The sequence below is a fragment of the Cygnus atratus genome, chromosome 1 (genome assembly GCF_013377495.2).
Source record: "Cygnus atratus isolate AKBS03 ecotype Queensland, Australia chromosome 1, CAtr_DNAZoo_HiC_assembly, whole genome shotgun sequence".
NCBI classification, from domain to species: Eukaryota; Metazoa; Chordata; class Aves; order Anseriformes; family Anatidae; genus Cygnus; species Cygnus atratus.
This window is the reverse complement of record NC_066362.1, coordinates 151,993,128-152,011,168: the sequence shown is the minus strand read 5'-3', so window position 1 is coordinate 152,011,168 and position 18,041 is coordinate 151,993,128. Positions and strand designations below refer to the sequence as shown.

The 18,041-nt window shown below is 39.6% G+C and overlaps 1 protein-coding gene across 2 annotated transcripts in view; it reads left to right on the top strand.

The window, feature by feature from the left end:
- PCCA (propionyl-CoA carboxylase subunit alpha) overlaps positions 1 to 18,041 on the top strand; it is a 284,596-nt gene that overhangs the window by 253,868 nt on the left and 12,687 nt on the right. For both annotated transcript variants that reach the window (XM_035557044.2, XM_035557045.2), the window contains exon 22: positions 14,659 to 14,799. In XM_035557044.2, the coding sequence (XP_035412937.1) occupies positions 14,659 to 14,799 (141 nt within the window). The remainder of the gene's footprint in view (positions 1 to 14,658; positions 14,800 to 18,041) is intronic.

The following is an 18,041-nucleotide window of genomic DNA, read 5'->3' as shown; positions in this document are numbered from 1 at the left end:
GAGCGTGCCGTGGAGAGAGCCTCACAGTTGCTGTTGCATTTATTCCCCTACAGTGATAAGGAACTGTATTACCGTAAAGTTGGTAAACAGCAGCAACTGAAGCAATGAAACTGTGAAACACAGACCCTTTTTGGATTACAGGCAACCATGCAACTGAGATTTAGTCATTGATTGCATGCACCCAAACGTCATCTTCACAGGCTATACAGTTAATCTTCAAGACTTGGTAAATGAGAAAAATAAGTTATAAATTACCATGTGCCATATGTAAAGGGTAGGAGACACTGATAATTCTGCCAGCCTCATGTGACTCTCTTCTCATTTTAATTACTGAAGAGTGAATAATTTTAAGCCAGTTTGTAGCTGTTTGAACATCTATCTAAAATTCAACGCTCTTGAACACAGCAGTGAGGTCAAAAAACAAACGAAGGGATTAAAACAGGTGTCTCTATTTGAAAAGGAGGCACAGGATGTGACTATAACTGATTGATATAATTTTGTCGTGAATGAAATTTGCCTAGAGAAAGTAATTCAAAAAGAAATGAAGAAAGATAGACAATTACCACTAATCAGTTTTATAGAAATTGATATAAACTGTGGTATGATTATAACCTTTTTTGACAACAGTAGTTTAGTATCATACATTCAGATGTCCTTAGGCATCAGACCTAAATGTCCAGAGGGACTCAAGTGCCTATTTTGGCAACTACTGCAAGATTCAATTGTACTTTAAGTGTCTGAGTCAAAGACAGTGATCCAGGAAACTTAATGTCCAGCAACCTCTGAAGTGTCCTCAGGACACCTAAAATAAAATAGGCTTCATAGCTGTCTAACTTGAGGCACCGTCATCTTCTTAGTGACCGTGGTCTGGGGAACTAGATATCCAATCTTCACTTATCCCCATTGTGCTGCTGAAACAAAGTACTCAAAGTCGTCTCAAGTCTCCTGAGAGAACAGTCTTCAGAAGACAGCTAGCATATGTGTGCAACATTGAGTTTAGCCCAAAGCCTAGCTGCTGTGGTCATATTCATCAAAAATCATAGCTGTAGAAGGTAGAGATGCTTGCTTTTTGCAGCTCCCCTCACTATTAAGAGCGTGTTTGCCTAAGAAGGTGGAGGTAGGGGTTATGTACTGACTTCCACGTGATGGGATTGCAATCCGCTGTGTCCCTGCAGTGTATTGTATTTGCCAAATCTTAGTGAGGGACAGTGAGAAACCTAGTGGTCCTTTTGGTATATCCACCGTACTTATTCATGTGTGGTGTAGTTTTAGTTACCTACTAATGAAAGTCTTTCTTTACCACACAGCAGGGTTGCCTCGTCAGCCAGATTCCAGCCATTTTATAGACATTTAAGTTTAAAAAAAGAGAAAAGAGAATAGAAAAATATTTTTTGCAATTTGTTTCACTTTAAAATGTCATTTGTAATCAGTGTTATAAGACTGAGCTGTTCAACTTCTCTCTTATCCCCCAGTGAAACATTTTCAGTTCCATTTCTTTGCAAATCTGAAATCTGCAGACCAACCGGGAAGCTTTAAAGCATCAGGATAACCTGCAGGTCTCTTTCTTCCATTATACTGAGTAGTGAGAGCATTGTGTTGGATGAAATTAGTACTTGTTATTTCTAGTCTTAGAAACTTTCCCTCCTCTTCATCATCATTTTACTCTGCCCATTAATGCTCAGAAATTTGTATTTTGCAGCGGCATTCTTTGTTGTTACTAGTTTCTTTTCCTATTCCCAAAACAAGTTCATGGAATTACTGATACACAGACTTACTCAGATTGCGTTTTATGCCAAGGGTGATTAACTAGTATGTTGAAAATAGATCCATAGCTATGGATGTGTTAACCTACTGTGTTATTGGAGCTAAATTTCTCTTCCGTTCATTGGTTTTCACCTTGTGGCCAGTGGATCACTGCTAGTCTATAGCATACTGCTTCTTGTGGGGCTGAGAAATTCACTGTACGATTAATAAACTCGAGCATGAGTTCAAGTTTCTTATGAACAGTGTTTTTGTCTTTTGAAGCTAAGAACCATAGTTAAAGAAACTCGGCCAAGTTATCTGGTGATCAAGAGAAGCATACTACAATTTGCATTTCACTTTTTAAACCAGCAGAGAAATTAGCCTCGTGAACCTGGAAAATATCTCTTGGGCCTAAAGCTATGAGTGTAATAGTCCAAATATACTGTAGGTTGTTGGATTACATGCAGTAAAATGCTAGCATGAGAAACAAAGTTTTTACATGTAATAAGATAAAACATATAAAATGCATCTTCAACAGAAATCTTATAATGGTAATTACAAACATATTTAGCATGGCATAAAAATGATTGTTCAGTAAGGTGAAGTGTAGGACTGATTAAATATTTATTCAAAGTTCATTGTCTTTGAGTTTCATTTGAATTTAAAGAAATATTCCTGGGTTTCTTTCTCTACTGTTCTCATGATGATTGTCTGAAACAGTTTCACACCATTCTTTAATTATTATGTGAAAAATCAAGAGTTGGAATCAGAAATGGAAGTACGGAGAACAATATACACCATGTTCTAAATTTATTACTCACAGAAACTTAGTCTGATTTAAAATAAATAAATAAATACTGAGTCACTTTAACCAACAACTGCAAAATGTTGCCCCGAGGACAGAGGTTAACTCAATTGAGAAATAATGGCCAAAACTCACACACTAATAACTTTTGGGGGGCTAAGGGTAATTTAGCCCTTGAGAAAACTCCATAATTTAATGTGAAATGCTTGGCAGAAAGTGTTGTAGTTTAGAGGCAGGCTCAGTGGGTTGTAAGAATTGAAAAGTCTCTTGTACAAGGGCATTTATATTTGCGACTTTTTTTATCTCCCCAAAATGTATGTTGTTATAAGTAAAAATTTTAAAAGCACTCAGAAATTTGCAGCGTGAAGTACATTAAAGTTCATTTCAAGGTTGTGTCCAATAATACAGAAGGTTGCGTGGGAATACTTTCAAAAAGTATGATTTATTGAAAAGTGAAAGGTGGAGTTTTCCAAATGCATGGAAGAGATTTGAGTGGACAAAATACTGCAGATCCATCTTTCTTAGTTTCTTAGTCACTTAACATGAAGTTCCCTAATGCTTTTAGCAAGAGTTGTTAAATGGGGTATTTTTGTCTTATCTCCATTTGCACGATTGCATTCTGCTGTCCTGTCAAGTGTAATTGGATACGGTAATGTTCATCACTTCATCCCCAGTCCCAAATCCACTGAATAATGTTGCTGTTTAATGGTAAATGACTCCCAGGACTCACTTTTACCTGAGCCTCTTACATGAATGTTATGGCTTTTGGGCTAAGATAGCTATGTCATAAATTGCTGAAGGAATGTTTTGGAAAACTTTGTATTTGTGTGAGTGAAATATTTATAAACCTGTTTTTGAAATAGGTACTCCAATTCATTATCACACTTACGGAATATATTTAACTGCACAAGTGCTTAAAGCTGAAAATAAGAGGCTAGCCTTTGAGAGTATTTTTTTTTTCAATTTTAGCATCCATTTGATCTCAAATTTTCTGCTTTTCTTTCTGTCTGCTCTGCAATATTTTATGTATGATATGCAATGTCAGTTTAATGAAAAAATGGTCCCCGAAGCAGAACTGGACCCTACTTTCCTGATTTCAGGATTGTATCTGGGCTTAGGGAAGGAGGTGGCTGATCGCGTGGTCCTGAGTTGGTGCAGCAGCAGAACTCTAAAAACGTATTTTGATCCAGAAAGGAGGCTAGTTGTAAGCACCTTCAGTGTTCAGTGACAGACAATCAGGGGTTTATATTGCCATTTTGGATTTAGGTGCTTCGATTCTTCCTAAGTGTCCTGCTTCAGATATATAAGTCTTTTATTGGATCTAGCCATTAGATGTTAAGATCGTCATGTAAGGCCTGAATTATAAGTAGTCTGCAGTAGTCTGTAATGTAAGTAATGTAAATTTAAGTCTGCAGAAGATGGTAGGGAAGAGGGATTCATTTTTCAAACACGTTTTCCAGGCAAACATGTCCATGTTAGTGGGCAGTGTAGCAACTCAGCTCTTACTGAGCCGAAAGTTCTCAGTGAAGTCTCTTGGGCAGGACCATGAAATCAGTGGGACTATTGACAAGAACAGTCCAGGACAAAAACAGATCCAGAATTTAAAGCCCCTTCTGTCTTGAATGTGAGCAGTAATGCTACTAAAACCCCTGAATCGATTGCTGGGCTGTTTAATTGCTATGTAGTTTGTCTGGCAGAAAGAGGTACAGCAGAGGGTATCACACAGTTCATGTAAAGCTGCACCATCTTTGATGGTGTGAGTTCTTATAAATGTAGTCACTTCTTTCTCTCTACTTCTCCTCACAACTGGCTAAAGACTCCTGCTTTGAATTTTGAGTTTGCAACAGCCTGAAAATGCATCTGGGCTTGCCCAGGTTCATATGTTAACTTACCTAAATTACCATACTTCAATCCAGAGGGCTTTGTAAACTGAATCAAATTGTTGTAAAAGGGCCCTGGCTTCCTACACACATTTTTCTCCAGTTGGAGATGTCATTGTGCTACCTGCTGTATAAAACAAAACAGAAAGATGCTGTGGTTTACCAAGTAGTATTTGGAAGCACTCCAAGGCAAATTAACAGACCAAGCTCTAACCAATGCTTGCCCAACCACTAGAAAACTTTGTAAACCGTAAAAGAATGTAGTTTGCTCTGTAACTCTCCCTGTATAAAACATATAGACGAAAAACATTTTTGCTGTCTGTGCAATACGAGACCTATCTAAATATTCTTTATGGCACAGATACTCTCACAGTGAAGGAAAGGACTCTGTGCTTGACTTTTTCTTCCATTCAAGCAAATGCCAAAAGTAGAGCTGAGCTTGAAGAGTTGAGGATTCAAACATTTATTATTCCATGGCCACCTAGAGGGGGAAAACATGGTGTCTGGGCATTAAGCAGCATTTTCTTGGCATTTCTGTAGACCGATTTTGCTATATGTTTTCTTTGCCTAGAGAGGGATGTGTTGTGTCCCAAATCAGATAGTACTTTTCAAAAAGTACTTTCTGACTGAACTTACTGAGTAACTTATGATCTTGTAATTAACCAAAATAAACCAGGCTGAAAAATAGTAAGCGTCCTATGGGTGTTGGGTTGCTACGTAATTGGTATTGTAGTTTTGAGCATCTCTACCATTTTTTTCTTTTTGTAAGTTGTTACCTTAGTTACTCAGGCCTCTAATTAAATTAAGGCTTAAACGCACCAGGCTTAGTTAAACCAAGCTCTACAGGCTACCTTTGCAAGCATTTTCACAATGGACGTGCTTTTTATTGTTGTGAAAATGCATGACTCTAACAAATTAAGCAAGATATACAGGCAACTTTGTAGTCACCTGTGGCCACTGCAGTTCATTGCAATCATTATTAGCTGTTATTAGCTATTAGCTCTTCTCCTCAGACAGGAAACTCCAGGACATCAGAACTGGACTTCTCTCTGAAAGATGTTTGTAGGCTTGGTGTTAACAGGAGGAGGACAAGTGGTTAGTGAAGCACTCCAATTTTATTTCAGAATACTGAGAATCTGAGCCATTTTGTCTATGATACATTTGAAATCTCAGTGAGCAAATGTTATAGTTGCATGTAGGTAAAGGAAGTTCAAAGCATCAGCACACTTTATCTTGCCTGCTGCTGCTTCTGAGTCTGCTCCATCATCTTCTTTGCAGCTAATGCTGGAGTTTGTCCACTGCTGCACACATCCTGTAGCAGTGGTCATTAAAAGTTGATTGCTTTTTTTGTTTGTTTGTTTGGAAAAAAAAAAAAAAGTTCCATTTTGCAACCAACTGCTGTTCTCTGCTACACAATGAGAAGAGAATTGCATGGAACTTGTCAGTGGCTACATTTTATTGTTACAGAATAAACAGGTCAAATGTTCTTGCTTATTTAAAATAATTGCAAAAATCAAATCAGGAGTTTTTAATTAATGTATGTTAAAAACTACTGTGCTGTTTAGTGGGGTTGGTCATGTTTAACCACAGTCTGTACCCAGCTGATCAGATATTTCTTTTTATACTCCAGAATATATTACATATTTAGTGGGTTTGATTTTGTAAGCACTTAAGCGTGTGCTTTGTCTTACACTAACAAGAGGTCCTGGTGGCTACTGTGGGCCTGGTTACATATGAAAAGTTAAGCAAAACCCTGTAGGATGTTTCAGAAATCAAGTAGTCAGAACATTTCAGAAAAATAGTTGATTTTTCTTGTGCAGAATTTCCATACCGTTTTTCAATATATTTTTATCAGAGAAATCTATATTATTCCTAAAGGAGTTTACAGTGTTCTGAGACAAAACCCAAGTTGCTAATGCTACAATTAAACCATTTTCACAAAGTTGTAAGTGTCGCGTCAGGAACCTATTTCTAACTGAACAGCAGATCAATCGAGGTAGCGTTGTGTGTTGTACGTATGTTCCACACATGGTGCTCAAGGCAGTTCTCACTGGGCTTTTCATTAAATAGCAGATATTAAGCGAATGTTTTAAGTATAAGTTGACCGTATTTGAAGCCATAAGAGTGATGAAAGTGATGCATTATGTCACTGTAACATATTGACATTATCAATTATGTGTTATTAAACAGCTTAGCTAACTGAATGATTTACCTTGTGTTTAACTGCCTTTTTCAATTAAAGGTAGCAAATGCTGTAGAACTGGGGCACAGTCATAGAAACCATATATTTTCTCCTGTTAACACCAGCACTGCTGACATGCAAGTGATGGGAGTGTTGGCATTTTGCTGCAGGCTCTAATGGGCTAGTTTAAACGGTCTAAAAAAAAAGTGATTAATGATTAGGAACAGGACTGTTACACAGCTTCACAGCTCTTTCCCTCAGTGCGTTTCCATTTATGTCAACTAGCCGCGCACTTGGGAGGTGTTATTTCAAAGTAGTTAACATAGAGTTGTTTTCTTTTTTTTTTCTTTTTTTTTTCTTTTTTTTTTTCTACTGCCATTTGTTTCTATTTCAGAGGTCCCTTCGGTTGGCCAGATATAGCTAATGTTTCCTTAAACTTATAAGCTTCAGTGACAAAAGAGGATAATCCACCAGCTTTATGTCTGGTGACCAAAATCTAAACTGTTGAACGCCAGCATAATTTCTAAACAGTGAATGCTGTCCTTAACATCACTCTGTTTGCTTCTGTTTGGTTTATTGTGTTGGAAATAATTTAAAGGTTCCTCTCAAAGTAATTGAAGCACTTTGTCAACCAATAAATGATTCTCTTCTGCTATTCAGTTGATATTGCAGCAAGCAGTAATTTGTACATTAGTACCGCTTTGTTTGTAACTGGTAACTGTCCACCCCCAAATCCTCCCAAATATACATGGATACACATATACATATATAGTTGTTATGTGTATTTCATTGGGAACTGAGGTCAAAAACATTACTATGACACTTTAAGCTCCACTAAGTTTGGAAAATCCAATATATTGTTCTTTTTAATTAACCTTAGGACAGTGAGATACTGGTAGATACAATGCATTCTCTTTGCTCTTTTAAGCTAAGGCAATATCGTACACTGAAGAACAGCAGGGATTAAACACTCAAGGGGAAGATACCTTGTGTTTTGGGGGAATTTTATTTTATTTATTTTATTTTATTTTATTTTACTGGGATAAGATCTTAGAGCACATCACTGAAAGGCAGCATTCACCCTGAAGTGTCATGTTGCAAAGAGTATTGTTTTCATGGAATAGAACATTGAATAGCATTTTGGTTACTCTCATTTTGTCTTGGTATTTTATTAGCAATCAAAATATGAAGCTATTAGTGATCACAATATGAAGCTAAGTCATAAGTTTTCTGAACAAGTTTTTATGAAGTTTTCTGATCAAGAAACATAAGAAAATAGTTCATATAATAATCTAGGGGCAGATGTGAGGCGTGAGATGATTTATAGTGCAGTGGTGTTACAGAATAGGATGTTGTGGGATAAGGTGACCCCTCTGCCAAACAGATTCATGTGTCTGTAGAGGAAGAAGGCAGGGCTCATTGGTGAGCACGTCACCAGTTGGCTTGTCCTCCTTGAATGGGATGCTCAAGATGGCATTGTAGCTCATCTTCCTCATGTAATGCTGTTTCTAGGAACCTTTGCCAAGAAACCAAGGCTCAGGCGGGCATGCTGTTGACTCAGTTGATAGACTTCAGCCAAAGGTAACAGTGGGAATAGTCCTAAAAGCATTGTGGTCCAATCCATCACGTGTGACCAGAGGAGGAAGCCACAACTCTGTATGTATGCTGGGGACATGTGTGGGCAGAAGATTGGTCAAAGTCACCATTTATGTGAGAGAATCTACAGAGGGCAATGCAGTTATGAATGGCTATAATGCTTTTTTTTTTAGAGATGACAAACAGCTCCAAAACCAGTCTGTGACATTTAGTCCTGTATTTTTGTTAGTCCTGTTGCAGACAGAGCTACGTGTTGCTTCTGAGAGATTCACCCCTGTTGCTTGCACAGTGTATGGGAGGGGATTTTTCAGGGATTTTCTTGATTCTGTACGGGCACAGACTGGAATATGTGTAGTTATTACTACAGGTGTGTAAAGCTGCTTCCCTTCTTCCTCCTAATTAGGACGTTTAACTTATCAATAGCCACTTGAATTTTCTGTCTCTTGAGAAACATTTTCTGTTTAAACCACCAGCATTTCTAGCCTGCAGATGGGTCAGGGGACCATCTGCTCTGGGCAGTTTGCGAGTGTTATTTATTAACTCGGGCCCCCAAAATCTGGATGGTGAGGCAACTGTTCCCAAGGCACGCTCTGCCTGTTCCTTGTGGTTTGGAGGCATGTGTTGAGGTTCATTGCACGCAGTTATCCTGCACTTTTTTCTCTTTGCCTCGGACTCGTTACTACGGTTCTCTTTAGCGGTGATAGTAAAATCCATACATTTTCCGAGCCCATCACTCCAGCACTTTCCCCCCGTAGTTCACAGTGGCACTGCTTGTGGGCAGGTTTCAAAGGAACCTCATCTCCATATGGTTTTACTCGATAATCCTTTATCCACCATCTTCAGCTCTCATTCCGTTGCTTTCTTGCCTGTGGCTACGGTTCTATCTCTGCATCAATTAGCACAGTGATTTATACAACAAGCAAGCAGTTTAGAGGTAATGGTACACAATTAACATCTCATTCCACCATAAAGGGTATGCTAAATACCCCAGTCACTGCTTTCTCTGCCTGGAATTGAAATAAGTGTTTGTCCTAATTCATATGCTATCTGATGTGAAGTGGGCCTGCTTTGTACAGCACTACACCATTAATCTAATTATAGATAGCTGCAAATGAAGTGCTGTCTGAGCGCCGAGGCTGCAGAAAATAGCGCTTTTGTCGTTTCGCATGACTCCGTGAAGCAGGATCGCGCTGTACCCGGCGCGGTGGCAAAATGGAAGCCCGAGCAACGTGGCTGCCTGTTGCATCCCTTCTAATTACAGCCGCGTTGTAAACACAACCGGGCGCCGGCGTAAATACAGCCGGAGATGGGCTGGCAGGCGGCTTGCAAGGGAAAATCCTCAATGTGGCGGTGTATTAAATCATACAGCCCCGGACCCGGCCCTCGGGGCCCGGCCGTCGGCCCTCCAGGCCCGGCCTTGGGACCTCTAGGCCCGGCGCTGGGCCCTCCCTTATTGTCGCTGCTACAGGCTCTTGATTTTTTTGTGGCTGCTTTGTGTGTGTGGCTTCATTATTATTATTTTCATTTTTTGCTCCATTAAACCGAAGGTGCCGCCTTTTTTTTGTGCGGCTGTTAGGGCCAGTCCTCGCCACCCCCATGTGGAAATCGGCTCCTGAACTCGGAGCTCGGAAAAAAAACCTAAAACCTCTGAGATGTGCAAAGTGCTGTGTAGCTTCTTCATCTGGAGTAGGAAATCCTGGGCTCTAAAAGAGGGTGGTGCCAGACACCCTGAAGTAATATGGAATAAATACATCATTTTCCTGTTTAGATGCCCTGGTGGAAATCTCAGCGAGGCCACGGGCGGTCACTGTGTCAAAATGGATAATGCTTAATAAAAAAGGCAGTGTGTTCGTTGTATTCAGCTCAGCAACACTGCTTATTATTGCCATGAGTGAATACTGAATAACGTATTACTCGTGAATCTCGGATGGTCAAACTGCAGGCGACAACAGTTAAGTGACTTGAGATAGGATGCTGATTAGACATGTTAAAGGGAAATTACGCGACCGCAGTTAATAAATTTCGTTGATTCCAAAAATGACACTGTAAGGTTAGCAAAAGTAATTAAGATGCACAGCAGTTTCTTTACTGAAACTTGAGCTACATAGGATTTTCACCCTTCTGACCACCAGAATGACAGACATTTGAAAAACATGGTTGAACATTAAGGTAAAGCGCTCTGAAAATCCACATCTGGTCGGCAGTCCAAACAATGTCGTAAGTACCATATGGGTATTGATACATTAGATTGCTCTATAAAATCTCCAATGGAGTTTGAACATTTACAGCTTCTGGGGACATGAGTTTCAGGTGCACAGGGAAGATTATATTTAATAAACTAATGTGAGTTGTAACAGAGTGCAGTCATGAGCATGATACTGAAGGTACGCAGTATGCAGTTGCAGCCAGTAAGGGAACCATATCTGTTCAAGCTACAGAACTTGTTTTTAAGTAAAGATGGGGTTCAGGTGTGCTGTGGCCACCTATTTAGTAGCAGCTGGTCTACTTCTTGTCTGCTGACTTGAGAGATCAGTACTGTATATGTCTACAAAAAAAAAAAAACAAAAAAAAAACAAAACAAAACGTACAAAACCGAAGGTATAATTTTCAATGTGTCGCTTTCTCTTTTCCCCCCACCTAATCCTTTGCACTGCTGTTATTACACCTTTCTTTCTCCCTTCTGTTTTTGTCACAGAGGTTTGGTGGTAAGAGGTAGTTTGGCATTACAAAAACATCCAATTCATTTAGCAGGAGAGTTAGGATACTGTTACGCTAAGAAAACTATTAAGTAACATCCCCTTTCCCTCCTGTAATTTTTGTCAACTGAGTGTGGACTCCAGCAGTCTTATGGAAAAGAAACACCTGTTTTATACACCATCAAAAGCTGTGTGGTTCCTTTCAGGTACTTCTCTATTAACTTTGCTTTGGCTGGAAGAATTAGGCTCCGAAGCCCTGTGGAGCGGAGCAGTGGCTGGTGACAACCACTCCTCAGCGCAGGTCTGATGGCTAGCAGCTTTCATTGCGCCGGGAGTCCGCCGCAATCTATTTATGACTCCAACAGATGTTTCTTCTGTTTTAGGCCAGTGGAAACCTTCTGGTCTCTATTTATAACCCAAACTTTACAGCCTTCCTCAATTTACGCCCCTTGCTTTCTCCCATCTCCTCCTCCTCGGGAAAAAGGCGAAAAAGCTGAACGTCGTCCACACTCCATTTGTATAAAAACTTCTACTTCATATGTACAGTGTTGTCCTCACATGCTAAATCAAGGGCATAACAGCAGTGTTAATCATACTTAAAAAAAACAAAATGTGTATATCCTTAATCATCTTTGTTTTAGTGGCATTGGCAGGCACTGATTTGACTTCCCCAGAGCCTTGTGGGTCTCCCCAAGCCACGGGCAGCTTCCCAGCGAGGTGAGCGGCCCCCCCTGCTCCTCCTGTGCAAACCTCATCCCCCAGAGATGAGAAACAGCTTTACAAAGGGATGCTTATGTGGGTGTTTAGTGGGGTCCAGGCGGCAGCAGAAATACATCAAAGGTAATCTTAAAGAAGGAACCTTTCTTTGCTGCTTTGTCTTTTTATATTCTGAAAGGTCATTTGTGAACCAACTGTGCCAAAAAAGGCCCTTCCCTGAGAAGTTTACTGTTGTTATTTTTTGCTTTTTGATTACAGTAACTTGCTTATCCCCCAAACAGACTAAAGAACAATAAACAAATACAAAAGGAAAAGGAACAGCTCATCAGTAACAAAGACCTGCGTTTTAAAGCTTTGAGTGTACTGGCTCTTACATCTCACTCCAAGCAAAGCAGGAGTCCTGCAGAGAAAGGAATCTAAAAGATACGAAAATTATAAAGATAGTAAAAACAATGTTTGGTTGGGATATTTTAACTTGCTGTGGAGAGCTGAGCTTTAAAGTGCAGCACACTGAGGAACATGGTTTTCCCCCACTGCTGTAAGCTGTGAGTGCATAGGGAATTGTGTGTTTCACTCCCTGTGAAATGCTGTAACTCAGATGAATGCAGAAGGTATAGCTTTCACTTGAAGTTTAAATTTTGAAATTGGACAGCTCAGAAGTGTTGATCTCTCTCTCTGTAAGTGGCTGAAAAAAACTAAATGGCATCTAAACCCAATCCTTTGAAATCCTATCAAAATAGTCTCTTGCAAGAGGCAACAGTACAGTCCACAAATCTAACTTCTGTTTTCTTCCTTGTTGTTTCTTTTTTATTTTCTTTATTTTTTATTTTATTTTCAAACTCTGAATACAAAGAAGACACTAACCATGGATACTGAAACTGTGCAATTTGGTGTAATTATATTCCCCCCCATAGATTTAATGAAGGACTTTTAAGTACAATTTATCTTTGATAAATAGTCCCTCTGCACAGAATGTTTATTAGATTGACAGCAGAATACACGCTGCAAGCTTTTTTTCCTTGCCACTTATGACTCAGACGAATTTTAATAGGAGTAAAAAGCTTTTATTTGCACAGTAATTTCACTTAAGGATCATATCCTTCAGAAACTGGCAGACACTTGTATGTCTTGATTGCAAAACAGACACTCAGGAGCGAAGAAACATGCACAAGATGTTATTATTTGACTTGTCACACTGCTGCAATTCTGTTTGCAACTTCTGTCATCAAATCTCCTGTAGGCATCGCCTCCCCTCTCCCCTCCAGCACACATGCAAGTGTGCGCACGCTTCCAGAAAAAGAGACCGCAAGGAGCCCGCTGCCTTGAACGGCGTTCCTTGTGTGCAGAGAAAGCTAACTGTGTTTTGGTTTTGAGAACGTGAGCGCCAGAGTCTTAATTGCCACGACGATGCCTGCAGGAGGCTTGGAGTTAAAGCAGCTTTTTGCATACAAAATGGTGCTGGTGTGCGTGTGCCACAGCGACTGTGACCAAGGCGCGTGTTTGGGAATAGGTTCGGAAATCTTTGGGTGCCACTTGCAGCTTCGGGAAATATTGTCGTGGCGTTTTATTACATTTACCCGGGGTGTGGAGGGGAGGGTTGGTTCATTCAATCATTTATTTCCATGTACTTCTGATGAGAAGCAACATTTCTAACCGAATGGCTACGCTGTTCTTTGCGCATAATCCGCGTGTGCAAGTGCCATTTGTGGAGGACGATGATCCTCCGTTACGTTGTTTTAATTTGGCTTTGAAAGCTGCTTTTTAAAGATGTCATTGCCGAGTTAATTACCTTTTGCATGTACTCCTAAATACCTTGTTCTACTCCCTAGAGGAGCAGAAGGTAGAGTCCCCCTTTACCTTTGCCATAAGGGGATCGGATTTTTTCTGTCTGTGCAGAAATGAAAAGTAAAGACGTTTTATTGCTAATAAAACAACAGCTAATTGTTTTGGAAGAAAACATACTGTTCAAAGCAAGGTGTTGAACTTTCCATCAGCAAAATACACATTTGAATTGTAAATGCACTTCATCCGATGCTTATTATTAAAACCTTTGTTTAAATTATTGATGAAGTGTGGTGCTGGTCTTCGCTCAGTTGGCCATGGGGAGGAAGGAGCTTCACGCAGAGACCTGCTGCCATCTACTGGATTTTTGCATTCATTTGCAAGTGTACTGGGACAAATTCGAAGGCCATCTGTCTAAATGCAATGAATTGTCAAAGGGATTGCAAGTTTTTAAAAACTAAAAGCCTGGAGCTCAAATTAGTGTATGCACGTAGATGTTTTCAGAAAGGTTTTGTTTGAACCGATGCTCTTAGGCACTTGAGGTTCACCATACTCTTTTCCATTTTTAATCGTTATAAAACATAATAGAGAGAACATTTTTTTTTCCTTAAGGAACATAACAGCTGCTGAACAGTTTTTATTGCAGTTAAAATACATTCAATACAACCAAATTATTCCATCATTCCGCTTGTGTATGAAAAATGGAAATGAAATTGTTTACTATGTTCCAATTGCAAAATCTAGAGAAGCTATTCTCTTCAAACATTAAATGTGATCAAAATAAATGTTTAAAAAAGTAAGAGTAACACTTAAAATTAACCATGTCATTGAAAATGTGTCAGACTTTCCCAAAAGGTCAGTTTCTAATTCGGCACATTGATGGGAATAAATCAGTCGCCTTCCAGTACCTCAGTATTCTTTATCCACTAAAAATAATTTGCAGTAGGCATAAGGATATTTGTGTTTTTTAAAATTTGTATTTCCCCTGTCAAATCCTATTTTTTAAATGAATCTGACATTTCTTTACTGTACTTGATTAGTTCCTTTTATGTGCTCATTACTGCAGTTTAGGGTCAACATTTTTTTTTCCTACATCCTGAAAATGAAACTGAATAAGGATCTCAAACAGTGATTTTTAGGCAGTCCGGCAAAGAATAGATAACAGATGTATTATATAAAAACATAAAATAGTGCAGATTATTCACTGGAATTCACCAAGGTGCAGTATGCTAAAACATTCCTCTTCCTATTCTTTAGTACAAATTGCAAATACTGACGAAGGTTGCAGCAGAGCTGAGCAAGTACATGCCAGAGAAAGCAGCAGAGGACACCTCCAGCATTTTGAGATCTCCCATGCCTGGAGCAGTGGTGGCAGTTTCTGTCAAGCCCGGGGACATGGTAAGAAACGTGATCTATCTATCTGCATTTTCATTATCTATTCCACACAAATTTCTCCTTGGTGCAACTGAAACTACAGGTCACAGGTTTTTTTTTAACCTCACCTGTAGAGTAAAGTGTGCTGAAGAATGTGTGCTGCTTTTCATTTAAATTGTAAAAAATAATAAGGAAGCACCATTCAGATTTAAGTGGGTTTAAAGGGAATGTGTTTGTCTGGTTACAAGTCCACAGTTGAAACTCAACCAATAGCTTGGTTTTGTGTCAGAGGTGCCTTGACAAGGGAAAGAAATGTGTGTGTGTAAATATATATAAGTAAATATATGTTGTTAGTGATAGAGACAGGGGGTTGTTGGTTTTCTGCCGTGAAGTAATGAAAGTATAAGTAAACACAAGGGACATAGGGTAGATATTAACTTTTTTTTTTAGTAGCGTTTCACAAGACACATGACGTTTATGAACTGAGAATTCAATGCTGGGAGTTCCTATTCTCTTATGGGAATTCTCTTGTCCTGCATGAAGGATAAACTTGGCGTACAGACGGGCAACAGAACATGCCAGTGCTGTTCTGGGTATTTCCAGTGTTTCTTACCTGGCGTTGAGCTGGAAACAAACATAAATACAGGGTTTTAGAGTTGCATGTAAATACTTTCTTGAAATCAGCTTTTTATGAAATTCTACCACATTGTAATCAAACGTTATTTCTGAGGTCAGGGCCCTTAGGTGGATCTCTCAGGTTGTGCAGATTAATTTTAAAGTACTTTGGTTGCTGATTAAATGATGTAATAAATGCGCATGTGGCACTTAGAAAGAAACAAAGATTTAGTCGCAGACTTCATAATTTATGGCAGCATCACAATTTATGACAACGAAATCTAGGTTTTCTTGATAGATGATTTGAGAATGGGGTAAAGATCTCAAGTCCAAAATTAGCACTGGACTTACTATGTGACGGTCATCAATTGTGCTGGTAAAGTGATTTGTTTGTTTACATTTTTCTGCGAGATGCCACTGTTTTTAGAATATACGGATATTTCTGTCTATTCACAAAGAGAAAGGAGTCAATGTGTTAATACTTAAATTTGTAGGTGCAAATGTTCATATTAACAAAATAAAGAGATTTCTGAGAAAACATTACTAAGCACAGCTAAGTAAATATTAGCAAGAGATGAATGCCTTTAGATCACACTTAGCTTTCTGGTTTTGTGATACGTACATGCACACACACACCGTTTATACCTTTAAAAACATCAGTATTCAATTAAAATTAGTCACTAAGGCATTGCATGGAGTGAGAAATGTGTGATTCCTGCATAGGCAGTAAGAGTGACTGACTGAAGGAGACCTTAAGCAAATACCTTTTCCTGTGAAGAATGAAGGGAAACATTTTGAAGGGAAGGGTTCTGAGTCTTTTAAAATATTTTTTAATATTTTTTGAGAAGTTAATTCTGCTGCGTGTTACAGCTTTCTTGTGTGTGCCTTGAAGAATATTTCTTGTTGTCTTGAAGGAATAGAACCAGTGGAGAAGGAGGCCAGAGCCAAAGGGATTAAAAGTAAACAAATAAATGAATCTCCCCCCACAAATCCACAAGTGGTGCAGTGCATCAGAGCATAAGTTGTTAAATAACGTGTGGAGATTTTTTTTTCTATTTTCTTCTCGTGCAGCTTTTTGCTGGAGGCATCGAGTGGCAGAGCGTTCGAACAGCGTAATCTACGTTCTGCTGACCTGAGCTTGTCAATGCTAATTGTGTGGCTTTAATCGCAAAAACACATTTGCGTTATTGAAAAGGGTTTAACTTAAATCCTTCCTTTTCAGGACTAGTGTCAAAACGTTAAAAAAAAAAAAAAAAAAAAAAGCGAGTGAGGGAGATGAGGGTAGCATCAGCTATCTGTGCTGAAAAAGCAGTGGGATGGTGTGATTCAGATTACACGTCCTGGCTGCCCGTCAGAAACCAGCTCACTCACTACAGCTGTTCAAGGCGTGATGGCCAGGGAACTGTAGCTCCCCGATAAATACAGCTCCTTTTGTTGCACTGCTTGGGAAAAAAAAAAAAAAAGTGATTTCTTTAATCTGCTGGAGGAATGGGAACCTAAGCAGCTTCGGTTCTGTAGAGCAAGCTCTGCGTTTGCAGCGGTGCTTGGCAGTTCAGCTTTTGCAGCCCGTGTGGAAACAGCGCAGCTGAAGACTAGCAGAGAGTGAGGTAGTTGTCCTGTTTTCCCCACTCAGGTATTGGAGGCTGCCTGGTTCGTAGCTATCTGAGGCTGTTTTCTCCTACCCTGTGCGGGCAGCAGAGGTACAGCAGAGGTACAGTCCCAGCGATTCCAGAGCGGCCAGCAGCACGGGGAGCTAGGCTGTGTTACCTCCTTCAGAGGAAACTTTGCAATAGGGAAGCAGCAACTCGTGAGGGATGTATCGCCTTTGTCTGAATAGCTGCGTTTGCAATCTCTTGCTCGGTGCCTGCAGCTCAGCTATAGGGCATCGCACCCAGCCAGGTAAAGCGTATGGTGTTTGTTAGTCCCTCTCCGTGTGCCCTTAGCCAAAGGAGAAGGCGACGCTGCTCTCTCCGTTAGTTTTCCTTGCCCGATGCATCGTTGTTTTTCCTTCACGTATAATGTTCTCTTTTGGCTGCTGTTGGTGAAAAATACTCGGGGCCGATGAAGCCCGGTAGAAGATTGTGTGAGCATCCTCTCTCCAGCTGGTCTGATAAGCACTTTTCAATTCGTTTTTGCCAAAAGATATTGCATATGCAAGGAATTTATTTTCTTTTGTCTGTAAGATGGTCTATAGATCTTAGTAACACAGTGGGGAAGTGCTTTTTGTCATTCAGAGAGAAGCAGAACTTGTGACGCTGCCAAGTTTTTAGCTTTTTAGTTACTTTCTACTTTCTTTATTTTCCTTCATGTGATCAGAAGACTGTAATTAGTTGTCACTCAATTATTCCTGGAAACACAATGAAGCCACTCAGAAGCATAAAGCAACACAAACAACAAAACAATTTGAAATCTGGCTGAATAGAAAGAAGGTTAATATTATTTAGGGAAAGAAGATTTAAATTTAGCTAACATTCTTCGTGACAGCACAGTTGTGTTAGATAGGAAATATCCATTTGAGGGGGTGTTTGGGTGTTTATTTTTCAACTAGATTGTTAGAGATGAGTATGCATTGGGATGAAATTATGTTTGGGAGAGTCACTTTTTGGTTCCCCATGGTGCTAAGGGCAAAAGGAAGAGCTGTGCTTCGAGAG